Source organism: Mastacembelus armatus, chromosome 17, assembly GCF_900324485.2.
Source record: "Mastacembelus armatus chromosome 17, fMasArm1.2, whole genome shotgun sequence".
NCBI classification, from domain to species: Eukaryota; Metazoa; Chordata; class Actinopteri; order Synbranchiformes; family Mastacembelidae; genus Mastacembelus; species Mastacembelus armatus.
In genome coordinates, this window is record NC_046649.1 from 906,105 (window position 1) to 930,376 (window position 24,272).

General features: G+C 43.3%; 1 protein-coding gene across 1 annotated transcript in view; it reads left to right on the top strand.

Moving 5' to 3' along the window:
* The window catches only part of LOC113134095 (disks large-associated protein 1-like), an 87,947-nt gene that overhangs the window by 50,582 nt on the left and 13,093 nt on the right, over positions 1-24,272 (top strand). The window contains exons 7-12 of the mRNA XM_026313325.1: positions 2,339-2,463; positions 5,279-5,404; positions 5,529-5,687; positions 5,897-5,979; positions 20,938-20,983; positions 21,736-21,987. Of these exons, the coding sequence (XP_026169110.1) occupies positions 2,339-2,463; positions 5,279-5,404; positions 5,529-5,687; positions 5,897-5,979; positions 20,938-20,983; positions 21,736-21,987 (791 nt within the window). The remainder of the gene's footprint in view (positions 1-2,338; positions 2,464-5,278; positions 5,405-5,528; positions 5,688-5,896; positions 5,980-20,937; positions 20,984-21,735; positions 21,988-24,272) is intronic.

The following is a 24,272-nucleotide window of genomic DNA, read 5'->3' on the forward strand; positions in this document are numbered from 1 at the left end:
ACAAATAAGTTGGTAGACCAGACCCTGGCCAGGCATTAGCTTCTTTCTTAGTACCCAGTACTAAACCCATTACTCTAGTAGCCGTTCTCCCTTGTTATCTTTCCTCCTGGGACCCAGTCCCTTACTGTGTTGCCTACTATAGTAATTAATTACAAAATGGTCTCTATTAAGACAACCGCGGGACCCAGTCCCTCTTGACTCGTAACAGTCTACAACAGTCATTAATTACATAACGGTCTCTACTTAAGACAACCGCGAACCCAGTCCTTTACTTGTACAGCATACAACAGTATTTGATAACACAGCGGTTCTACTAAGACGACGTCTCGTCAACTACTCAACCACGTAGTGAGTCAGCGCTTTTCCTTACCGTAACGTTACTGGTCTGTCTGTGTCTCTGCCACTCAATCATGCCACAAGGAAGCAGACGTAAAGCCAGGGAGACGCTAATTATATTATGTATGCAATCCTGCTGGCATGATTTACATGTGAGTGACTGATGTGTAAATTAATGCTGTTCAACTGATACAAAAGCTGATCATTTTCTGTGCTCGTGGTCAATCGGTATTGACCCGTTCTGCAGAATGTATGCTCTGTTGTGACTGTTGCTTTGCCTGTTGCCTTGCCTATTAAATTTGCCATCCTTTGACCTGAGATTTGAAAGTATTTTTTCCACAACAATAGATAGCGTGAGTCTGCCACATGACACTAAACGCTGCACACAGCAATGATGACAGCAATGACAGCATCAAAGCTGGTGAAAGGTGAAATGAGATAATATTTGTGTAATATTTGATTTTTTTAGTCAAACAGATATCTGCTAAGCCTGCTATGCTGTATAACACAGGACATTTACCCTCCATAACAGACATGCTGTTTGGTTGGGAAGCAGTGGCATTCATGCATTTGTTGCATCAAAAGATCTTCAATATGTTGCAGGTGCTTTGATTATTTTACATTAAGTAGCGCTGCTGTCATATTTATTCATGAAATGAAGCCAGGCTTTGTACCACTTCTCCCACTCTGCTATGACTCCCTTCTTGACTCCACTGACAGAGCTACAACGTTTAAGGTCCTGACTGATGCAGAACTGTCAAAAAAATAATATGATAAAAGGAATTGATAAGCAAGGAGGCATATAATTCTGAGTGATCCGAAAATTTGAAACTGGTTCTAAACTTGGAACCGGTTCTCGATTCCCATCCCTACTTGTAGGTTAGTGAATTTTAACCTTAGGCCTTTTCAGTGGTGCTCATTTATATTTGAAACGGACCTTTGTTGGTATATGTGGTGGTGTTTATTTTTTTCTTTCTGTTGGTATTTTCATGTATCAGCAGCTAGCTCTGGCACTTATATGGATTCAGTTGTATTGGAACAAGATTTTGATTAAGCAAATCATTCCAGACATCTCTCTTCCTAGCAACTTTTTCACTCAAGTCAATTCAATTCAATTCTTGGAGTACACAGTGGCATTCCTAGGCCAGAGGAAATATACTGTCTCTCTAGCATTTTCTGGATCTGCCCCAGAATCTCAACCTACCCATAAGATCTCCATTAGAAAGTGCCCAGATGGTATCCTGAAGAGATAGAAGAGGTATTCACTCGTTTTGACATGAAACACCAGCAAATGTCTTCCATGCTCTCTCCAGATATACACACCCTAGGCTTGGCACAGCCACCCTCAAACTAATTTTAGTCATTTGTATTTTGCATTCAGTCCTACCTAAACCATAACCATGAGGTGTGGAATGTAGACTGACTTTGTCTCCCCCCCCCCAATTCATGTAATGGACGTATTTGTACAAAGATCAGTATTAATTTAGGTTTTTGTCCCCAGACAAGTAAAACAAAGAATCAAGAATAATTTCCAAGGGCCTGAACATAAATATTGTCTGCAAAATTTGTACGTTTTGGGAATACGTAGTTTTAAATGATGTTTCTGATGTATTTGGTGTGTATGGCATGAATCCATGTGATTTGCCCCAGGTTTGTCTTATGTCAGTATACATATATGAGATACGTGGATATGTATCCCATAAGATTAGAGGATTTCAGCCTTCCTTTTCTATTAAATACTATGGATATTAAGACTGAAACAAAGACAGGACAAAGAAATTAAATTACAGTTTGGCGGGATTCAGATTCTGTATAGAAAGGTCAATCTAACCTAACTAAAATTATTTTATCAAAATTCTGATCTTTTAGATCTTTTTTGGTTGTCAGCAACTAATGCTGAAGATGTTTGTTCAAATTATACAATATACAACTGTAACATATCTCGTTTTTCTTATTACCCTCTTTCTAACCCCCCTCCCCATGCTGTGTTTATTATTTGTAGTTTCATCTTGCATCACCACCTATAAGAAAACCCCTCCACCAGTGCCACCCCGAAACTCCACCTGCTCCACAGCCTCCAAGCCTTACATCTCAATTACAGCCCAGAGCAGCACAGAGTCTGCACAGGTACAGCATAATATTAATTTCCCTCTCAAGCACAACAGAACTGTAAAATTTAATGTCCAATTTAATGAATTTAATGTAATGTATTGATATGGCAGAAACTACCCTGGGAGCCTATATTGTGTGTACTGGTGAGTTTTTCTTTAGTTGTTTAGGCAGGAAGGAAGAACATCAGTTCAACTTTGGAGATACATATAAAGGCACCAAAATACTAGTTGAACTTTCCAAGAAACCTTTTTACTAGCACAAAGAAACTACACCAAACACAAGGTTTTATTAGTATAAGACAGATTTTACTTCCTCATAATGTCTGTAACAGCAAAGAACACTGATAGGCCTTACTTCTGCTGTGACCATTAGCATTTGGTATACTAATGTTAGTAAAAGTTTTAGATATTGTTGTGATACTGATATTACTGAGTTAGTTTACTAACTCCTGTTGCACTATGATTACATTGTCACACTTTAAATTCACCATGCCAAATGTCAGCAATGTTTGAGGCACATTCTGGATGTAGAGCAGTTTTCAACTCTGAAGAAAAGTAAAGTTAATATTCACTATGTACCCTACAAGTATTTTATGTTGCAAAAGCTTTTATGTTAAAATGTATTATCATACAAAAGACAGACAACAACATTTCTAAAAGCTCCTCCTTTTGCAACAGAGAAATGCGGCCTTCTATTTTTCTGCTACATATAGAATCATTACTTGATCATTATGTATATATATGGATTTCTATCATTCATTTGTAATGAGGGAGACTAGGTAGCAGCTGGATAGCTCAGTGGTTAAGGCCACTGACTTTGGTGCGGGGATCAAAGGGTCCTGGACTGACTACAAGAATGCCTACCACTCAATGCCTCACACATGGATCCTGGAATGCTTGGAGCTATACAACATCAATAAGACTCTAAGAAACTCAAGGAAAGACCTAAACCGCTGGTTACAGTGCTTGCTTTTCCTCAAGGAGCATCAGTACAGTAAGAAGGGTGATGTACATCGTAAGGAACTCACTGGGACTGTAGAAAACAACCATAGTGGCCAACCTCAAGCCATCAAGTGCAGCGTCTACCAAGGAGATGCTCTGTCCTTGCTGCTGTTCTGTATAGGCCTAAACTCCCTCAGCCAGATCATCTCTAAGACTGGCTTTGGATACTAACTACGAAATGGAGCAACCATCATCCACCTCCTGTACATGGATGACATCAAGCTGTATGCCAGGAGTGAGCGAGACATCGACTCACTGATCCACACCACCAGGATCTACAGCAATGACATTGGAATGTCATTCGGACTGGATAAGTGTGGTCAAATGATAACAAAGAGAAGGAAGGTTGTCAGGACTGAAGGAATTGAACTGCCAGAAGGCAGCATAGCGTATGTTGAGGAAAGCTACAAGTACCTTGGAATCACAAGGAAAGCTGCCACAACCAAATACCTACAGAGAGTAAGAGACATCCTAAGAAGTCAGGCTAAATGGGAAGAACAAGGTCCAAGCCATCAACACCTACGCCCTGCCGGTCATCAGATACCCTGCTGGCATAATAAGCTGGCCAAAAGAGGACATAGAAGCCACTGATGTCAAGACAAGGAAGCTCCTGACAATGCATGGAGGGTTTCACCCCAAATCCAGCACCTTCACTAAGAGGAAGGAAGGAAGCCGAGGACTGGTGACCGTCAGAGCCACCATCCGACATGAAAAAAACAGCAAAGATCCATGAGTACATCAGGAAGATGGCCCCGAGTGATGGAATACTGAATATCAACAGCAGCTCCATACAGAGGAAAAGGAGCAAAAACCTGCATGGCAGGACAAACCTCTGCACGGTATGTATGACCGACAGATAGAAGAAGTGGCTGATATCAGAAAGTCCTACCAGTGGCCGGAAAAAGCTCACTGCACAGAGGCATTAATCGTAGCAGCACAAGAACATGCCCTGAGCACAAGATCAATAGAGGCTGGCAGGCAGGACCTGCACCCCAGGTGCAGGCTGTGCAAAGATGCCCCTGAGACAATCCAGCACATAACAGCAGGTTGTAAGATGCTAGCAGGCAGGGCATACATGGAACGCCATAACCAAGTGGCTGTCATAGTGTACAGGAACATCTGTGGCGAGTATGGGCTAGAGGTCCCAAGGTCAAAATGGGATACACCTACAAAGGTGGTGGAGAATGACCAAGCTAAGATCCTGTGGGACTTCCAGATACGGACCGACAAACAGGTGATGGCTAACCAACTGGACATAGTAGGCATGGACAATCAGAAGAAGAAGGCTGTAGTGGTAGATGTAGCCATAGAAAGAAGGAAAGAAGAAGGAACATGTAGAAAGAAGGAACATGAGAAGCTTGAGAAATACCAAGGGCTGAAAGAAGAACTAGAAAAGATGTGGAACGTGAAGGCAACAGTGGTCCCTGTGGTAATCGGCACCCTCAGGGCTGTGACCCCAAACTGGGAGAGTGGCTCCAATAGATCCCAAGAACAGCTTCAGAGCTCTCAGTTCAGAAGAGCGCAGTGCTAGGAACAGCTAAGATACTGCGTAGGACCCTCAAACTCCCAGGCCTCTGGTAGAGGACCCGAGATTGAGGAAGACACACAAACACACACTTTTGTTACACTTGAAGTAGTACAACAATACAACACACAGAACAGAGACAGCTTTTTCTGGATGAGGGGACCTGCATCAATCATATGTATGCAACATTTAACTTTGTTTCACCCAAAATTAAAAAAAAAATTAAGTGATATTATGAAATGTCAAAGGAGATATTAACACTTCATCCTGAAATCAGTGTTCCATGTTTTGTAAAAACAACTAGGATGCATACATGGAAGAAGAGGGAGCCAGAGGTGACATGACGATCCAGTCAGGCCTCAGTAACTCAACAGAAAGCATTGACAGCATGAAGGCCTTGACAGCTGCCATAGAAGCTGCTAATGCACAGGTTAATGTCTTTGTGTTGTTTTTTACTAGTGTAAATTAATATTTGTTTTGTGCAGTAAACAGGTTGTCATTTTTTAAACTAATACCTTTTTCACTTAATGTCTGCTCTCATTGTTGGTGTGTAGGTCCATGGTCCAGCTAGTCAGCATGTCAGTAATAGCACAATGACAGCCAATGCCCCCACACCCTCAGTTCTGTGCAGAGGGCCACCTGTTGAAAACCACCGCGATGAATACAGGAAAGAAGTACTCAGGAAGGGCAAATGTCTCTCCATAGGTATCCAGGTATTTATAAAGCAGCAATAGATGTGTTGAGACACAGGAGGAAATGATGGGCTTACTTACATATGATATAAAGCCAGTATATTTTTCAGTTGTTCCTGTACTAAAAGAGGACAAACAAAAAATAGTTTTAAAAAGTTTTATGATATACCATGCTTTCATTTTATTATTAATCGTCATTATTAGGAATTTGTCCTGTTTGTCTCCTAAAGGTGGATGGACCAGAGGAGATTCCTGATCCAGAGGACCCATCCAAGTTCACTTCTGTTGGGGTACAAGTGGAGGATGACAGAGGGTGAGTCATTTTTATGTCCCGTTTCCTTTTTTTCTTAGTATTTACTTGACCATTTTAGTAGATGTGAACAGAATTTAACATTCCCTGGCCTAAGAAGGCATGCAAATATAACAAGGGAAAACAAATGAAGAAAATGCTGCAAACAGCTCACCAACACAGGAGTTTGAGGATGAAACTAATGTCAATGTTATCTCAAATGATGCTGCACGTTTAGCAGTGGTGCTAGAAGATTTTGGCAAAGACATGAAACAGCAACTAAACAACATGAAATCGAAGCTATCCACTGACCAAAAAATAACCGAAGCGCAGACTCGAATTGATAAGGTTGAAAGGATTTAAAGGAGTTTATTGTCATTCCAGTCAATATTTCAATTCAATTCAATTTTATTTGTATAGCGCCAAATCACAATACAAATCATTTCAAGGCACTTTACAAAAACTAAAACTAAAAACCCAACAATTCCCTTATGAGCAAGCACTTGGCGACAGTGGAGAGGAAAAAACTCCCTTTAATGGAAGAAAAAACCTCCAGCAGAACCGGGCTCAGTTTGGGCGGCCATCTGCCTCGACCGGTTGGGGTGAGTGGATAGAGCAGAGAGAAAAGAACAGCAACAATAAACAACAAATAGACACTGCAGGTTGGTGGGACCAGTAACTGCACATCAGCAATATACAGCTCCAGGACCAGGGACACCTGCAGAAGGTACAGAGAGAATAGAGAAAGAGGGAGAGAGCACAAACTAGGGGAGAGAGAGAACACAAGGTTAGTAAGATTCAATGGTGGAATATACATGAGGTGGGAGGAGAGAAGAGAGGGGAGGGGAAGGGAAAGGGGGGGGTTAGGGTAGGGGAGCTCAGTGCACCGATGGTCCTCGGGCAGTCTAGGCCTATAGCAGCATAACTAAGGGATGGTTCAGGGTTGCCTGAAGCCAGCCCTAACTATATGCTTTGTCAAAGAGGAAGGTTTTAAGTCTAGCCTTAAAAGTATAGAGAGTGTCTGCCTCCTGAACCCAGGCTGGGAGCTGGTTCCATAGGAGAGGAGCTTGATAACTAAAGGCTCTGCCTCCCATTCTGCTTTTGGAAACTCTGGGAACCACAAGTAGACCTGCACTCTGAGAGCGAAGTGGTCGATTGGGATAATATGGTACTATGAGGTCTTTAAGGTATGAAGGAGCTTGATTATGAAGGGATTTGTATGTGAGAAGAAGGATTTTAAATTCTATTCTATATTTTATAGGGAGCCAATGAAGAGAAGCCAATATAGGAGAAATATGATCTCTCCTGCTAGTTCCTGTCAGGACTCTGGCTGCGGCATTCTGGATTAATTGGAGGCTTTTTATGGAGATATTGGGACATCCAGATAGTAATGAGTTACAGTAATCTAGCCTTGAGGTAACAAATGCATGGACTAGTTTTTCTGCATCATTTTGAGACAGGATGTTCCTAATTTTGGAAATGTTGCGCAGGTGAAAGAATGCAGTTCTAGAGATTTGTTTTATGTGTGAGTTAAAGGACATGTCCTGGTCAAAAATAACTCCAAGGTTTTTTACAGTAGTGCTAGAGGCCAGGGTTATGTATCCTAGAGTAGCTATTATTTGAGAAAATTATTTCTGAGATTTTTAGGCCCAAATATAATGACTTCTGTTTTCTCCGAGTTTAAAAGTAAAACGTTACTGGTCATCCAGGCCTTTATGTCAGTTAGACAGGCTTGAAGTCTGGTTAACTGGTTTGTGTTAACAGGTTTAATAGATAGATATAACTGAGTGTCATCTGCATAGCAGTGGTAATTAATAGAGTGCTTCCTAATGACATATCCTAAAGGAAGCATGTACAGGGTGAACAGAATCGGTCCTAGCACGGAGCCTTGTGGAACTCCATAACTAACTTTTGTTCGTGTGGAAGGTTCATCATGGACATGAACAAACTGGAATCTGTCCGATAAATAGGATTGGAACCACTTTAACGCTGTTCCTCTGATACCAATCACATGCTCCAGTCTCTGTAATAAGATGTTGTGGTCAATGGTGTCGAATGCTGCACTAAGGTCTAGGAGGACAAGTATTGAAACAAGTCCATTATCTGAGGCTAAGAGAAGATCGTTGGTAACTTTCAACAGTGCTGTTTCTGTACTATGATGTGCTCTAAATCCTGATTGAAAATCTTCAAATAGTTCATTCCTGTGTAAGTGGTCTGATAGCTCCTTAGCAACAGCTTTTTCTAGGATTTTAGAAATAAATGGCAGGTTGGATATTGGTCTATAATTAGCCAAGACTCCTGGATCAAGACTAGGCTTTTTGAGTAAAGGTTTGATTACTGCAGTCTTAAAGGCCTGTGGTACGTAGCCTGATACTAGAGATAAATTTACCAAGTCCAATAAAGATGAGTTGATTAATGGCAGGGTGTCTTTAAGCAGTCTAGTCGGGATGGGGTCTATTCTTGCATACAAGAATAGAACAAAATTGGTTGCTGAGGTCCCAGTAAAAAGCATCTGCAATAAAAATAAAAAAAGTAACACAAAATACGAAGATTTAAAATAAAAGGTAAGATATAAATAATAAATGAAGATAAACTACTATATACAAGATTAGACAAATCTAGGACAAATATTGCACCGGTGGTACTGAGCATAAGATAGAACAGACAATAGCTTCCTTCTTCTTCTTCTCCTTTCGTCTGCTCCCTTCAGGGATCGCCACAGTGAATCATCTGCCTCCATTTTACCCTATCCTCTATATCCTTCACATCCACACCAACTATCCTCATGTCCTCCTTCACTACATCCAAGAACCTCCTCTTTGGTCTTCCTCTAGGCCTTCTTCCTGGCAGCTCTAACCTCAGCATCCTTTTACCAATGTATTCACTGTCCCTCCTCTGAACATGTCCAAACCATCTCAATCTGGCTTCCCTGGCTTTTTCTCCAAAACATCTAACATGAGCTGTCCCTCTGATGTCCTCATTCCTGATCTTATCCATCCTCGTCACTCCCACTGAGAACTTCAACTTCAGCTCTGCTACCTCCAGCTCTGCCTCCTGTCTTTTTCTCAGTTCCACTGTCTCTAAACCATACAACATTGCTGGTCTCACCACTGTCTTGTACACCTTTCCTTTCATTCTTGCTGACACTCTTTTGTCCCACATCACACCTGACACTTTCCTCCACCCGTTCCAACCTGCTTGCCCACGTCTCTTGACTTCTTTTCCATACTCTCCGTTGCTGTGGACTGTTGACCCTAGGTACTTAAAATTCTCCACTTTCTTCACCTCTACTCCTTATAACCTCACCGTTCTACTTGATTCCCTCTTATTTACACACATGTACTCTGTTTTACTGTGCCTCAGCTTCATTCCTCTCCTTTCCAGAGCAAACCTCCACCTCTCTAGATTTTCCTCCACCTGCTCCCTGCTCTCACTAAGGATGACAATGTCATCTGCAAACATCATGGTCCACGGAGATTCCTGTTTAACCTCATCTGTCAGCCTGTCCATCACCACAGCAAACAAGAAGGGGCTCAAAGCTGATCCTTAGTGCAGTCCCACCTCCACCTTGAACTCCTCTGTTACCCCTACAGCACACCTCACCACTGTCTTACAGCTCTCATACATGTCCTGCACCACTTGAACATACTTCTCTGACACTCCAGACTTCCTCATACAAAATCACAGCTCTTCTCTCGGCACCCTGTCATACGCTTTTTCCAAATCTACAAAGACACAATGCAGCTCCTTCTGGCCTTCACTGTACTTCTCCATCAGCATTCTCAAAGCAAATATTGCATCTGTGGTGCTCTTTCTTGGCATGAAACCATACTGCTGCTCACAAATGCTCACTTCTGACCTCAGCCTAGCCTCCACTACTCTTTCCCATAACTTCATTGTGTGACTCATCAGCTTTATTCCTCTGTAGTTTCCACAACTCTGCACGTCTCCCTTGTTCTTAAAGATTGGCACCAGTGCCAATATGCCCTTTGTTTGGCCTTTGCCACCTCACTTTATGCTGCATCTCCCTGTACTCCTGTCTGCTCTCTTCTGTCCTCTCAGTGTCCCACTTCTTCTTAGCTAACCTTTTCCTCTTAACACACTCCTGAACTTCCTCATTCCACCACCAAGTTTCCTTATCTGCTTTCCTCTTTCCAGATGACACACCAAGTACCCTCCTACCTGTTTCCCTGATCACTTTAGCTGTTGCTGTCCAGTCATCTGGAAGAACCTCCTGACCTCCCAGAGCTTGTTTCAGCTCCTCCTGAAAGCCACACAACACTCTTCCTTTTTCAACTTCCACCACTTGGTCCTCTGCTCTGCCCTTGTCCTCTTCATCTTCCTCACCACCAGAGTCATCCTACACACCACCATCCTATGCTCTCTGGCTACACTCTCCCCAGCCACTACTTTGCAGTCACTGATCTCTTTCAGGTTGGAACGTCTGCACAAGATGTAATCAACTTGTGTGCTCCTGCCTCCACTCTTATATGTCACCCTATGCTCCTCCCTTTTCTGAAAAAATGTGTTCACTAAAGCATTTCCATCCTTTTGCGAAGTCTACCACCATCTGTCCTTCTGCATTCCTGTCCTGCATACCAAACTTACCCATCACTTCCTTGTCACGTCTGCTTCCCTCACCAACATGTCCGTTGAAGTCTGCCCCAATCACCACTCTCTCACCACTAGGGATACCCTGGATAACCTCATCCATCTCCGTCCAGAATTTCTCCTGCTCTTCTAACTCACATCCTACCTGTGGGGCATAACCATTGACAACATTCAACATCACAACTTCCAGCTTCAGACTCATCACCCTATCTGACACTCGCTTCACCTCCAGAACATTCCTAGCAAAATCCTCCTTCAGGATAACTCCTACTGCATTCTTCTTTCCATCCACACCATGATGAAACAGCTTGAACCATGCTTCTAATCTATAAGCCTTGCTACCTTTCCACCTGGTCTCCTGAACACACAAGATATCCACCTTTCTTATCTCCATCATATCAGCCAACTCTCTACCTCTAGTTTTCCCTGACAAAGTTCCTACATTCAAAGTCCCCACTCTAAGTCCTACACTCCTCCCCTTCCTCTTCTCTCTTTGCCTACGAACATGCCTTCCTCCTCTCCTTCTTCGACCAACGGTAGTCCAATTTCCACTGGCACCCCATAGGTCAACAGCACCAGTGGCGGCTCTTGTTAACCCAGGCCGCGACCGATCCGGTATGCGCATGTTTGATTTAGCTTAAATTTTACATGGGATGCCCTTCCTGGACACAACCCTCTGCATTTACCCAGACTTGGGACCGGCACATGAAGACACTGTATTGCGCCCCCCTGTGGTTGCATTAGACAATAGCTTCCGTATTGTGCTAATATGGCTCATGTAAACAGGTTTGTGTAAACAGTGCAAGGCTCATGTAAACATTTAGTTATGTACAAAAGGTGCAGTTTAGAAGCAGCCTACAGCACACCACCAGTGTTAATCAGTCTCTGAAAACAGTTTTTCAGTCTGGTAGTCCTGCTGTGAATGCTCCACAGCCTCTTCCTCTGCTCCCAACAATCCTCTGTGCAGTTTTCACCACTCTGTGCAGAGCCTTCCTCTCTGCATCAGAGCAGCTGCCGTGTCAATCCAACCTTCTTCAGTCTCCTGAGGAAGTATAGGTGCTGGTGAGCCTTTCTTACCAAGCAGGAGGTGTTGTTTCTCCAGGTGAGGTCTTTACTGAGGTGAATGCCCAGATACCTGAAACTGGAAACCATTTCCACAGCTGCTCCTCCGATGTGTAGACGAGGGGGGTGATGTCTGCCCCTCCTGACGTCCACTGTCATTTCCTTGGTCTTTTTCACATTAATGTGAAGATTGTTTTTTCTACACCAACCCTTCAGATGTTCTACTTCTTTCCTGTATTCAGACTCATCGTTGTTGCTGATGCATCCCACAATTGCTGTGTCAAACTTTACTATATAACAGCTCGGAGTTTTTGCCGAGCAGTCATACGTCAGCAAGATGAACAGGAGGGGCTTAGCACACAGAACCTGGGGAGAGCCAGTGCTGAGGGTGATGGGGGAGGAGGAGATGTTGCAGATTCTGACAGTCTGTGGTCTGTTGGTTGAAAAGTCCAGCACCCAGGTGCAAAGGAGCGGTACTCAGCCCAAGTGTGTTAAGTTTCCTCACCAGGGTGTGTGGGATGATTGTGTTAAATGTGGATGTGACGTCTATGAAGAGTGGGCGCACGTAAGTCTTTCTTCTTCAGAAAAACTCTGGGTGAGGGGTGTGTGGATGGTCATGTGCCATAATTAACCCTTTAAGGCACTTGGTGACTATCAGGGTGAGGGCCATAGGCCGATAATCATTCAGGCCTGTCACAGTGGAGCTTTTGGCGATTGGTATGATGGTTGAAGTTTTCATACCGAATGGAACAACTGCCTTGGAGAGGGATGTGTTGTAGATGTTCATTAACACCCCTGACAGCTGAGAAGCACAGTCCTTCAGTACCCACCTAGGAATGTTGTCAGGACCGGCAGCTTTGCGGGCAGGATCTCCTCACCTCTGCCATGGTCACGCTGAGGGGCAAATACCCCTGAATTCTCTGAGCATACAGTGGGTACGGAAAGTATTCAGACCCCTTTAAATTTTTCACTCTTTGTGTCATTGCAGCCATTTGCCAAAATCAAAAAAGTTCATTTTATTTCTCATTAATGTACACTCAGCACCCCATCTTGACAGAAAAAAACAGAAATGTAGAAATTTTTGCAAATTTATTAAAAAAGAAAAACTGAAATATCACATGGTTATAAGTATTCAGACCCTGTGCTCAGTATTGAGTAGAAGCACCCTTTTGAACTAGTACAGCCATGAGTCTTCTTGGGAATGATGCAACAAGTGTGTCTCACACCTGGATTTGGGGATCCTCTGCCATTCTTTCTTGCAGATCCTCTCCAGTTCTGTCAGGTTGGATGGTGAACGTTGGTGGACAGCCATTTTCAGGTCTCTCCAGAGATGCTCAATTGGGTTTAGGTCAGGGCTCTGGCTGGGCCAGTCAAGAACGGTCACAGAGTTGTTCCGAAGCTACTCCTTTGTTATTTTAGCTGTGTGCTTAGGGTCATTGTCCTGTTGAAAGGTGAACCTTCGGCCCAGTCTGAGGTCCTGAGCACTCTGGAAGAGGTTTTCTTCCAAGATATCTCTGTACTTGGCCACATTCATCTTTCCTTGAAGTGCAACCAGTCGTCCTGTCCCTGCAGCTGAAAAACACCCCCACAACATGATGCTCCCACCACCATGTTTCACTGTAGGGATTGTATTGGGCAGGCGATGAGCAGTGCCTGGTTTTCTCCACACATACCGCTTACAATTAAAGCCAAAAAGTTCAATCTTGGTCTCATCAGACAAGAGAATCTTATTTCTCATAGTCTCGGAGTCCTTCATGTGTTTTTTGGCCACCTCTATGCTGGCTTTCATGTGTCTTGCACTGAAGAGAGGCTTCCGTCAGCCACTCTGCCATAAAGCCCCGACTGGTGGAGGGCTGCAGTGATAGTTGACTTTGTGGAACTTTCTCCCATCTCCCTACTGCATCTCTGGAGCTCAGCCACAGTGATGTTTGTGTTCTTCTTTACCTCTCTCACCAAGGCTCTTCTCCCACAATTGCTGTTTGGCTGGACGGCCAGGTCTAGGAAGAGTTCTGGTCATCCCAAACTTTTTCCATTTGAACCTCATGATTCTCATTTGCTCTGGCATGCACTGTGAGCTGTAAGGTCTTATATAGACAGGTGTGTGCCTTTCCTAATCAAGTCCAATCAGTTTAATTAAACACAGCTGGACTCCAGTGAAGGAGCAGAACCATCTCAAGGAGGATCAGAAGAAATGGACAGCATGTGAGTTAAATATGAGTGTCACTGCAAAGGGTCTGAATACTTATGACCATGTGATATTTCAGTTTTTCTTTTTTAATAAATTTGCAAAAATTTCTACATTTCTGTTTTTTTCTGTCAAGATGGGGTGCTGAGTGTACATTAATGAGAAATAAAATGAACTTTTTTGATTTTGGCAAATAGCTGCAGAGACTCAAAAATTGAAAAATTTAAAGGGGTCTGAATACTTTCCGTACCCACTGTATGTGTTCTTGGCCCTCTTGATGCCTACAGTCAGCTGTCTCCTTGTCGCTTTGAAAGCTGTTGAATCATCTGTCCTAAATGCAGCATCCATGTCTTTTAGCAGAGATTTGACCTCTGCATTCAACCAAGGTTTTTGGTTTGGGTAGATGGTCACGCAAAACAGTGGTAGGTCACTTGACCACACGGTGGTGGTTCTCTGTTACAGTTTGCCCTGTTTCGGGGGACGGTAGGCAGGAGACAATATTATGGAGATGTGAGAGAGGCAGAGGTGGGGGCGGGGGATAGCTCTGTACGTACCGTGTCTGTTTATGTAAACACGGTCTAGCATGTTTTTTCCCTCTTGTTGGTAAACTGACCTAGGCACAATGTCTGTCAAATTAATGTGGTTAAAGTCTCCTACAACCATGTAAAAGGCCTCCGGCTGCTTGTTTTGAAGTGAGCTAAAGTTGTGCAACTCCATTAGCACGTCGCTAGCATTAGCATCTGGTGGGATGTAAACAACAATGACAAACACTGCCATGATCTCACGAGGCAGTGTGGCCAACATTTGATTGTCATATGTTCTGCTGCCTCTAAGCAGTGGCTATTCACCAGTATGCAGTTAGTACACCAACCTTTGTTTATGTACGTACATAGTCCGCCCCTGAGAGTTTTGCCTGACAGATGGTTTCGGTCCGCCCGGTAGAGTTCTAGGACTTCACCTGGAAGGCCAAGTCCAGCATGTTGTTATTCGGCAGATTTCCATCAGACAAAGTACCACACAGTTCCTCATCTCACTATAAATCCTGACCCTTAGTTCAGGTAAGAGAGAAGAGATTCCACACTCTGTTTCCTGCGAAATTGCAAGTTGTCTATGAGAATGGGACCAGGCTGTACCAAACTGCAGAGACATGAACAGTCACCGTGATAGCACCTGACCCTTAGTTCAGGTAAGAGAGAAGAGATTCCACACTCTGTTTCCTGCGAAATTGCAAGGTGTTTATGAGAATGGGACCAGGCTGTACCAAACTGCAGAGACATGAACAGTCACCGTGATAGCACCGATGGAGAGCATTGCGGTAGAGCTATTCTGATCTGCCTGGAAGGTGGTGGGAGTGCAACAGCAGCAAGGGACAGGAAATTATGAATCATGAAAAATCCATCAGAGAAAAGCTCCAGACCATTAGGAGACATGCCTCTCCCACTACATAAGAGGCATGAGATTCCTGGATTAATCAGATATATTAAGAATAACATCTAAATTTGGAGTAAGATGAACAGGGACTGATTTACAACACTATCACCTCCTCATTCCTACTTAAATGAGAATATATACATAAGAGAGACAAACAGGAAAGTTTCACAGTAATGGACACAGGCAATAGAGAGCTCCCATAGGGGCCCTCAGCCCACAGAGAGGATGACCTTGGAATCACAATTGTGTTATCTATTTGTTTACAGTTATTCTATAGTCTTGGTCAGTCAGGAAGTTGACTAAGTGAGTTTGTTTTTTGCTATTTCTTATACAACCAGGGAAGATTTCTGCTGTTGCTGTGTTTTGGCTTCTATCTGGTTGGAAGGAGAGGCGGTAGGACCCAAATGCAGGACACAAAGATGGGAACTTCATTACTCTCCTGGGATCACCAGGAGAGGGAAAAACACAAAACACAAAAAACAGAGAGGCAACAGGAAAACTAAAATCCACCGGATGAGATGGGGAAAAAAACAGAAAAACTGAATGAGACAGTGAACTCAGGAAAGACTGGATGAGACGGTCATCATTATGGGCTTATGAAACAGACAACTAACTAATGCTTCAGCAGAGAACAAAGGAAAGAGGGAGGTATATGTAGGGAGAACGGAAAAGGAGATGAGACACAGGTGAAACCAATGAACTCAATAACTAGAGTGAAGCTGCCGGGGACCAGTGTAAGGGAATAGGAAGTCTCTAGAAAATAAGGGTCCCCCGGCAGGAAGTCCCAAAGGGGAATCATGACACTATCTTTCGAATGCTTTGTCATACTGTGTTTTTACTTCAGAATCTGTGGAGTCTCCGCTTTCATTTGAGGTGCATATTGTGCGTATTGTATAAAGTACAGTAGCAGTAGAATTGTGGGATTAAGTGGGTTGACACAGTGATGGTGTCTGGACTTTAATATTTAATAATTCATTTTTTTTGTCATTTTTGTTGTGTTTGGAGCTTGTAAAGAAGGTTTATATAGTCTTTTAGGCCATTGATTTGATGTGGAACATCACTATATTCTGTCAGTATTACTGTATTGTTTCACACTGTTTATTAATCAATCCACAAAGTCCCCAGATTGAGGAGTTAGTCACTTAAATGAATATATATGCACCTCAAGGAAGTGATATAAACTTCTTCCAGAAAATGATTAATATAATGATAACAGAAACAAAAGGTTTTTGTGGAGGACATTTAAACATTCATTTACAACCAGATCTTGATAGTTCCAATAAGAAAACACCTGAATCAAATCTTTGCATAAAAAAGTTCAAGCATTTTATGAAGAGGATGGTCTGATTGATATATTGAGAGATTTCTTCCCTAAGAGAATTTATTATACTTACTACTCACCTCCACACTATCTATATACAAGAATAAACTATTTTATAACATGATAGACAAAGATACAATTCTGACATTTAAATGTGCACCCAAAAATCACTACATGGAAATTAAATTCAACTTTACTTAATGACAACCATTTCAAGGAACAAATTTAAAAAGAAATAAAAAATTTATTGAATTTAATGATAATAAGGAGATCTCATCCCAAGAAATAAGAAATGAAATGAATGATCTGACCACTCTGGAAATTAAGACAAAACTAATGTTTCTAAAACAAAGATACTATGAAAGTGGTTCCAAGCCCATGAAAATATTGCCATGGAGACTGAAAAAGAGAATAGCTCAAAATACGATCACTAAAATTAAGTTCCAAAAACAATCCCAAAACAAAATTGATGAAGAATAAACTATATGAAATCTATGATCCTGCCTTTGAGGTGTTTTATAATACATTATATCCTAAAGTCCCTGGGGGAAATGAGCCTGAGGGGCTGCCCTTCGGAGTTGCTTTGAATTCGACTCGGCCTCAGGAGCCGTCCTCCGGAACTGCTTCGCCCTGCTCGCCCGCCCCTTGGACACCCTCCTCCAGAGCTCCACTCCATCTGCACTGGTGGTGTTTAAGGTGGACTTTTACAGTCTTTTATAGTATCCGGCCCTTTAGGAGGTGTACTGTTATGATCCAGGCTCGGGACGGCCTGGGGGTGGACTTTTGATGTGGGCATTAATTTTTGTATCACCTGGGATCATCAGTTTTAGGTTTGCCTGTGTTCTCCTCTCTTCCCCTCTCCCCCTCTCTGTGTGCGTGTGGGAGTGGCCTCCCTGGACAATTGGATAATCGGCCGCACCTGATACACATGAGAAATCAGGCAGAGGTATAAACACTGGCATTCTGAATTACTTGACGCTGGATTGCACTGTGGGCTACCTCAACAGAACGTGTCACTGGATCCCTTCTATGACTGTGACTTCCAGGTTACATTTGTATGTAGTTTTTTTTTTCCCCTACTCGTTTCCTCACCTGTTTTGCCCAGAGTATGTGACTGTAATGCTGAGTCTGATCGACTGCCCCTGGTTGTGCACGCTGGGGAATAAAAGAGGTTTTAACGCCTATCCTTTGTTTCCCTGTTCTCCATTCTGTCTGCATTCAGGTCCTCCCTCTCACCCCATAACATAAAATTATGTCCTACCCAGGCTGTTGTACATATTTCAGACCCTACCTATACAGATCAACCAAAAACTTATTTAATGAATAGGGATGGGATAGGCTCTAGCAGATTCCTGTGACCCTGGTTAGGAATAAGTGGGCATCAGTGTTAATTTCGTTGATGAAGTATTTTCGTTAGAATTTTTGTCAAGTTTCCACTGAGGAAAACGAGATGAAAACTAAATAAAAATATATTGACATTTTCGTTAACTAATAAAAACGAGATGAAAATGTGAGTGAGGGACGTTTTTAGAAAAGATCCAATCAGAATTAATCTTAGACACATGCACATTTGAAAAGTAACTGATCCACCTAGTGACACGGGATACGCGAGTACACGACATCATCATAGCCTACACTGGGTTTCTGTCTGACTTATAATGAAATGGCAACAGCTGGGAGAGAAGAGAGAGAGAAGAGAAAGATATATGGGTCAGTTTCATCTTTGATGCAATGGCATTACTGCTAAATACAGTTTTTCTTTTAAATACTTTGGAGTTGCTCTTTTGCTTTAAAGAATGAAGAATGTCATATGCAGGTTATAAACGATGCATATCTCATTTTTGGTCTTTTGTGGAAAGGCCATATTCCATATATGTTTAATGAAACTTGTTTTTCATTTAATTTAAATTTAGAATATTTTGTATATTACAATAGTTTTACTAAATTACACTTAAATTAAACCCAATATATTTTATATTATATAATATATATAATATAATATAGTGGCAGTTCCGGGGACCGCGGCAGCGGCGGTTGCAGCTGCGGAGGTGGCGGTTCCGGGGGCTCAGGGGACGCTGGAGACCCAGGGGACGCCGGAGACCCAGGGGACGCTGAAGACCAAGGGGATGCAGGAAACTCAGGGGATGCTGGAACCCCAGAGGACGCTGGAAACTCAGGGGACGCTAGAGACCCAGGGGACGCAGGAAACTCAGGGGACGCTGGAGACCCAGGGGACGCAGGAAACTCAGGGGACGCTGGAAACTCTGGCTGCTGGAGAAACTCGGGCTCTGGCACTGGCTGCTGGAGAAACTCAGGCTCTGGCTGCTGGAGAAACTCGGGCTCTGGCTCTGGCGCGGACTGCTGGAGAAACTCGGGCTCTGGCTCTGGCTGCTGGAGAAACTCGGACTCTGGCTCTGGCTGCTGGAGAAACTCGGACTCTGGCTCTGGCTGCTGGAGAAACTCGGACTCTGGCTCTGGCTGCTGGAGAAACTCGGGCTCTGGCTCTGGCTGCTGGAGAAACTCTGGCGCGGACTGCTGGAGAAACTCTGGTGCGGACTGCTGGAGAGACTCTGGCTCTGGTTGCTGAGGAGGCTCTGGCTGCTGCCCTTTAGTTTTATGGCGACGTCGGCATGGAGTCACCTGGGGACAAGACTCAGGTGGTTAGGCAGCAAGACGTGGAAGCTAGTCCCAGGGTGCCAAGGACTGAGCCTTCAACTCCTGCCAGATGGAGCGTGCCTCCGCCGGGGACAGCGGCTGTGCAACTCCAGGGAACTGTGGAGCAGGGTGAGACGGTGGTGGAGTCAGGAGAGACGGCGGAGGAGCCGAGGGAGATTGCGGTGACGCCGAGGGAGCTGTGGACCGTGGTTGCTGCTGCCGAAACGGCCGAGGAAACCGCCGCAGGGACGGTAGGGGACACCGCTGTTGACAGGACAGAGGAAAGCGATACGACCACAGCAGGTGAAGCGGGCTCTCAGGTGCCTCTGGTGGTGCTGGGAGAGACATCAGTGGGGACTGACGAGGGACTCCTGGAGGCAGAGATGGATAGAAGGCCGGGGGAAGATCCGGAGGCTCAGGAGAATCCGGCAGCTTGGGATGATCCTGGGCTGGTCCCTCTCGACAGCGACGCCGTCGTTGAGACGGCAGGCTATGTGGCGGTGACGTAGAAGAGTCAGATGGCGTGGGAGTCTGCAGAGGTGAGAGAAACTGTGGTGGTGGTGTAGGAAAGTGCGAGTTGGGCAGGGACGAGGATGGTAAGGGAACCGGCCGTTGGAATAAGGCGGCGGAGTCACACATTTCCCAAGCCTCATCGATGGGGAGAAACAGATCCAGACAGTATTCGAAAACCGACCTGATCTAATGGAGGTGGCTGATCAGCCGATCGGACCCCATCCGAGACAGGCCACCGATGGGGTCCAAAAGGATCTGGGTAAATGCTGTAATACAGCCGAAGATTTCCTGGTAGCATCGGGTCCGCCGGAGCACGTCCGACAGGATTGGCAGTGTCCGGGAAATACGGTCATCGTCCCTCGCGGAGTTTGCGAATCCGGAAGCGGCGTCAAGCGATCCCATGCCTATCGTACAGTTATGGTCCGATCTTCTGTAACGCTCACAGGCAGACATAGGGGTAAGGAACATAACCAAGGTTGTTTATTGCGGAGTAAGAACAGGAATCAAGAGCAGAAACAGGCACAGGTAAACTTAGGAGTTCTTTGGGAGTCAAGGTCTGTGTCTTCGCTACGAGATCGGACCGAGACTGGAGTGTGGGAAATGTATATATACCAGAGGGAGAGTTCAGATGAGGTGCAGGTGAGGGACTTGGGCACAGGTGAGATGAATTGAGGTGATTGCCAGGTGGAAAACCTGGCAGAACCGTAACACCTACACACTATATTAACTATATTGTAAGCCAAGACAATATTTACAGTGTACCAATTCTTCTCGACTGCAAGACAAATCTCACCCAGACAATGGCGCCCATGGGTCAAGGCCTGGCCACCATACATTCTGTTGCTTTTTTGAATGGTTTCCCCATTATGGTTGAGGTGCTCTAGCCAATTAATTTTGGTTTGTGTCTGAATTGCTCTTAGTCAGACCCCCTCATGTAGCTCAACTTTGCCTTGGGAAAAGGATTACCAAAAATTAATCTCCACAACAACACAGCTGCCATAAACAAGTTGATGATTCTAAAAGTGAAACAACACAGTGGTAGTGATATCAGTGGTTATAAAGATCAGTGGAAACAATCATAAAAACTCATGTGAGTATGTAACAAATGAATATTTGAATGAAATTGTCTTGAAATTGTCTACAAGGGCCAAAGATGAAAGAAATGGTGTCTATTCTTTAATGTTTGTTTCCCTCTGGTGGTCAGGTATAGGCGGTTCCAGCGGTCCAACAGTGTAACAGCAGCTGTACAGGTATGCCTCCACTGTTGTTTTGTAATTGTGACACAAACTATGTCAAAATTGAGTTGTATTAAATTCTGTGGACAAAAGGTCATTGGGTTAGCTCGAGCAAAAGGTAGTTAGATTGATCCTGCAGATCCAGGCAGATGATTTTTCTTTTAAAGGATTTATTAACATTGTAAAATGAAGCATTGTAAAACATTTCAACTATGTACTTTTAAATTTAAAAAACTGGAAACATGCACCATAATTGTCTGCCACTGTTTATATTTTTATATGAATCCGTAATCAGTTGTCAGTCACACCTTTCAGAACATTATGATGGCCTATGTGCATAACACTTATATAATACATAATTAATTCTCCCTAACATGCAAATCAAGGGCAGGGTCAAACATTACATCCAGGCATTCACCAAACCACTACTATCAGTGTGATCATTTCTCTGTACAGGCACAATATTTTCAGCACAGCATGGAATAGTTGTTCCTTGAACAGAACCCTGAGGTACATTCAGTTTGTGATGATACATTTCTTGGTTGTGATGAAAAACAACCCTCTTCACCTATTCAATGTACTGACATGAAGACTTGAAATCCATAGAAAAAAAGTCAAGTTCTATAAAACCCAATTAGACTGAATATAATTTTGAAACAAATGGACCTTTAGTTGTCAAATAGAGATAGAACTGTATTACTCAAACAACTCAAACAACCATTTATTCATACAGATAGTTGTTGTGATTTATTAATTTTCACATCCAGGCAGATCTGGACATGCCTGACTTGCTGGACACCCCTCTAGACTCCCCAGACACTGACATGGAAGTCCTATCATCTGGTGCCATTTCTCGACAATATTCCCAGGATGCCGCTACTTCTACTGTCAGCATCCAGGGCTCAGGGAACCACTACCATGCCTGTGCCTCTGATGACTATGAGGTTGTGGGCTTTGATCCATCCATTCTCCCTCCTCCAGATCCATGGATTGACAGTGTAACAGACGACCCACTTGATGTCAACTTCAACAGCTCTTCTATAATGGAGGTATGTAGGTCGTTATTCTGTGATATAATAACAGATCACAAATTTACGACAAAACAAAAACAGCATTAATTTCATAAAAATGCACTTATTATGCCAGATATACTATACTGTACTGCCATAATGAGGGGTGGGGATAAGGGACATGGTTACCACTTTGCTCTGCATGTAACCTGTATATTAACCCTCTGGGTCTTTGGGGCCCTGGACAAGTTTTGACATACCCTGACATTTGTTTTTTTTTTCAGTTGCTTTTAAACATGGCATTTTAAACAATTTAAACAATGGCTGATAAAGTGTGATAACACTGTAATCAGCACAAACTGGGCTACAATAATACTCAATTCAATTCAATTCAGTTTTATTCGTACAGCGCCAAATCACAATTCAATCATCTCAAGGCATTTTACAAAAAAGAAAAAACAGGTAGGGTAGGTTAGCGGAGGGTAGGGGAGCTAAGTGCACCGATGGAGCGTCCCCAGGCAATCTAGGCCTACAGTAGCATAGGCTAACTAAGGGATGGTTCAGAGTTACCTAAAGCCAGGCCTAATACGCCCCTATACGCTTTGTCAAAAAGGAAGGTTTTAAGTCTTACCTTAAAAGTACAGAGAGTGTCTGCCTCCTGAACCCAGCCTGGGAGCTGGTTCCACAGATGAGCTTGATAGCCTAAGGTTCTGCCTCTCGTTCTACTTCTGGAAACTCTGGGAACCACAAGTAGACCTGCACTCTGAGAGCGAAGTGCTCTATTGGGATAATATAATATTATGATGTCTTTAAGGTATGAAGAAGCTTGATCATGAAGGGATTTGTGTGTGAGAAGAAGGATTTTAAATTCTATTCTGGATTTTACAGGGAGCCAATGAAGAGAAGCTAATATAGTAGAAATATGATCTTTCTTGCTAGTTCCTGTCAGGTCAGTATTTTGGATTAACCACGCTTTGTCGTCCTGGTCTGTCAGCTGTGCGCTGGGAAAACTCTCTCTTCCCTAACTGAGGTGAGAGGGTTTTCTTAGGAGGATGAGAAGAAGCAAACACTTGTTTGTGGGTTAATACAAATTCATCCGCTAAAGTGGCTGCTTTGGTAACAGAATCAACTTGCTGTTCGTTGAGGTACATAACCAATTTATCAGGTACATTATCCTTAAACTCCTCCAACAGTATCAATTCACGTATGGATTCAAACTTGTTCGCAATCCCACTAGCAGCACACCACTTATCAAAGAGCGTACTTTTTTCCAGAGAAAACTCCACATATGTTTGATTAGGGGATTTTTTATACCCCCAGAACTTCTGTCAGTATGCTTCTGGTACCAACTCATAGGCACGCAATATTGTTTCCTTAACAATTTCATATTTCATACTCTCAAGAGAAAGAGAACCTCCTGTGCCTTACCTACTAACTTACATTGTAGCAATATTGTCCACATTTCAGCTGGCCAATGTAATGCAGTCGCTATCTTCTCAAATACACAAAAATATGAGTCAAATTGTGACTCACGAAACATGTGGACTAGAGCAATATTTTTTGTAATGTCAAATTGCACTTGAGTTTGCCTGCCTGCTTCTTCAAAAGTCAGAGGGTTTTTTGGCAGGCAGCAATACTCATAGCCTCCACCTCCAACTCCTTCAACTTCACCTCCTTCTCAGCTTCAATTTCATATTTTCGGATTTGAAGCCGGAGATCATTCTCTGCCTTGCGAGCCTTATCTTTTCTTGGGCCTCAATTTGGAGTTGAGCAATACGAAGCCTGACTTTAGAATCCAAATTGGACCCACTTGAATCCACAGAAGGTGGCTCCAATCGTGGGAAGGTTGCAGGAACAACCTCGGTTTCAAACCTATCACACACAGGTGTGGCAGATTATATTGGCATTGCCACCTTCCCATCCCCCACTGGAGGAGTACTGATACCAGGATCTACAGTTAAAGGTGAGGGTTCACTTACAGCTGGTACCAATATCCCCCGTTTAACCCTCTGGGGTCTGAGGGGGTTTTTGGGGCCTGGACAAATTTTGACATGTCCTGACATTTGTACTTTTTTCAGTGTTTTTTAAACATATTAATGTCTAAAGTCTAATAACACTGTAATCAGCACAAAATTGGCTACAATAATATGTGAGCAGCAAGTTTATACAGTATTGTGTTTTTGAGAAAAAAGTGGTTATGCATGGTTAGTGAAAAACTACAATTTTTTACTCACTGAAATAAGACCATAAAACACAAACAGAACATTGGTTCACAAGACTTTGGAGACCAGCAT